Source organism: Aplysia californica, unplaced genomic scaffold, assembly GCF_000002075.1.
Source record: "Aplysia californica isolate F4 #8 unplaced genomic scaffold, AplCal3.0 scaffold00722, whole genome shotgun sequence".
In the NCBI taxonomy this organism is placed as follows: Eukaryota; Metazoa; Mollusca; class Gastropoda; order Aplysiida; family Aplysiidae; genus Aplysia; species Aplysia californica.
Window position 1 is genome coordinate 140366 of NW_004797992.1, and position 1608 is coordinate 141973.

The window sequence follows — 1608 nt, forward strand, 5'->3', positions numbered from 1 at the left end:
GTGTGTGAGAGAGAGAGAGAGAGAGAGAGAGAGAGAGAGAGAGTGCGTGTGTGTGTGTGTGTGTGTGAGAGAGAGAGAGTGCGTGTGTGTGTGCGTGTGTGTGTGTGTGTATGTGTGTGTGTGTGTGTGTGTGTTTCTTTTCTCGCAGACTTCAAATAATTATCCCTACCACACCTCTTTAATAGTACGACACGACCTTAAACTCCTTCCTCGATTCAAAATCCAAACGTTTTGACGATGTCTCTCCTTTGGGTTGAAGCACGTCCAGGGAGGCAAGATTTGAAGAGAGCGAAGTAGCACTTGAGCAGTCTTTAATTTGGCAAAAGTTTAACGGAGCCCTCAACTGCACAAGATCCTATTATCAGCAGTCTACTTTATCTATTTCTAGGCAAAACTGTATCATGCTTACTGCTGTAAGATGGTATGTCAAGACGATAAAGACCATATTTTAAAACATCTTAGTCCCAACGCAGATCAACTTCAAGGTCGTTAATTATTCGTTGCTGTTTTAATTCCCCATCGACACAATTTAGATAATTTAAGTAGCGGACTGCTTCGACCATACCCGTGAACAGATGATAACCCGGGCTCCGAGAGAGAGGGCGTCTCTGCAAACAGATTGAGATACTCGGTTTTAGAAAGAAAATTCCCTATGCAGGAACAAAACTCACTTCTTATGTAGCATCTAACTGTTAAGCCACAAACACCTCACTAAACCTAAAATTCTGAGATCAGGAATGTTAACCCTATTCTACATCGAGCTTTACTATCGTATCCATACGACGTGGGGAATTCTTTGCCACCACTTTCCAATGAGGAAATTTACTCGTTAATCCGATCTGTACGCTTTGCATGGCAAAATGATTTTTTTAAAGAAATACTGAAAGTTTCGAAGAGATCTTCGCACTAAAAGTTTTCTAAAATGTGAAGAATACAACCCCAAGTTACAAAGTGACCCTTGGGCGTAGGGATATGATTGAACAACCGAACAATATTTAAAACCGTTCAACCTAACCATTCTGTTCAACATCTGCGATTTTTTCATTGACTTGTTCTCTTTGCCATTCTTTCGTATTCTGTAGCTGCAAAACTTCATAGAAGACGTAGAGACCAGCATATTCTCTGTCGCAGAAGTGGTTGCAGAGACAGGTGACAATACACACAACAACACAGTCATCAGTGAGTTGCCCAATAGCAGAACTTAATTAAGTCAAGAGTGTTGCGATGTTTTGCTATTTTGGGTCTCTTGTGTTTTGTTTTGTTTGGTTGCTTGTACGTATGTTTGTTTTTGTATGTGATAGTGTGTTTCTGTCTGATTTTGTTTTGTAATGTTGTTTCTTGTGAGGGGGGGGGGTGCTTTTGTTTGGTTACTGTTGGTTTACGTCGGGGTTTTTTTAGCTTTGTGCTCGGTTGTTGTTGTTGGGTTGTTGTTGTTGGGGTTTGGTATTTGGTTCTTTGTTTGTTTGTTTGTCTGTGCGTTTCTGTTTTGGCGACAGTTTTGTGATGTTTATACCTTATTTGTTTTGGGTTTACCTGGTGGCACATTTGTACGCCCGATGGGGTATATGTTATAAAATCTATTTAATGTGTGTGTATGTGTGTGTGTGT

General features: G+C 40.5%; 1 protein-coding gene across 1 annotated transcript in view; it reads left to right on the forward strand.

Annotated features, from left to right (window-relative positions):
* The window catches only part of LOC101861989 (putative GPI-anchored protein pfl2), a gene marked incomplete at its 3' end in the record, with an annotated part of 39169 nt that overhangs the window by 27949 nt on the left and 9612 nt on the right, over positions 1-1608 (forward strand). The window contains 1 exon segment of the mRNA XM_013088314.2: positions 1083-1179. Coding sequence (XP_012943768.2) covers positions 1083-1179 — 97 coding nt within the window.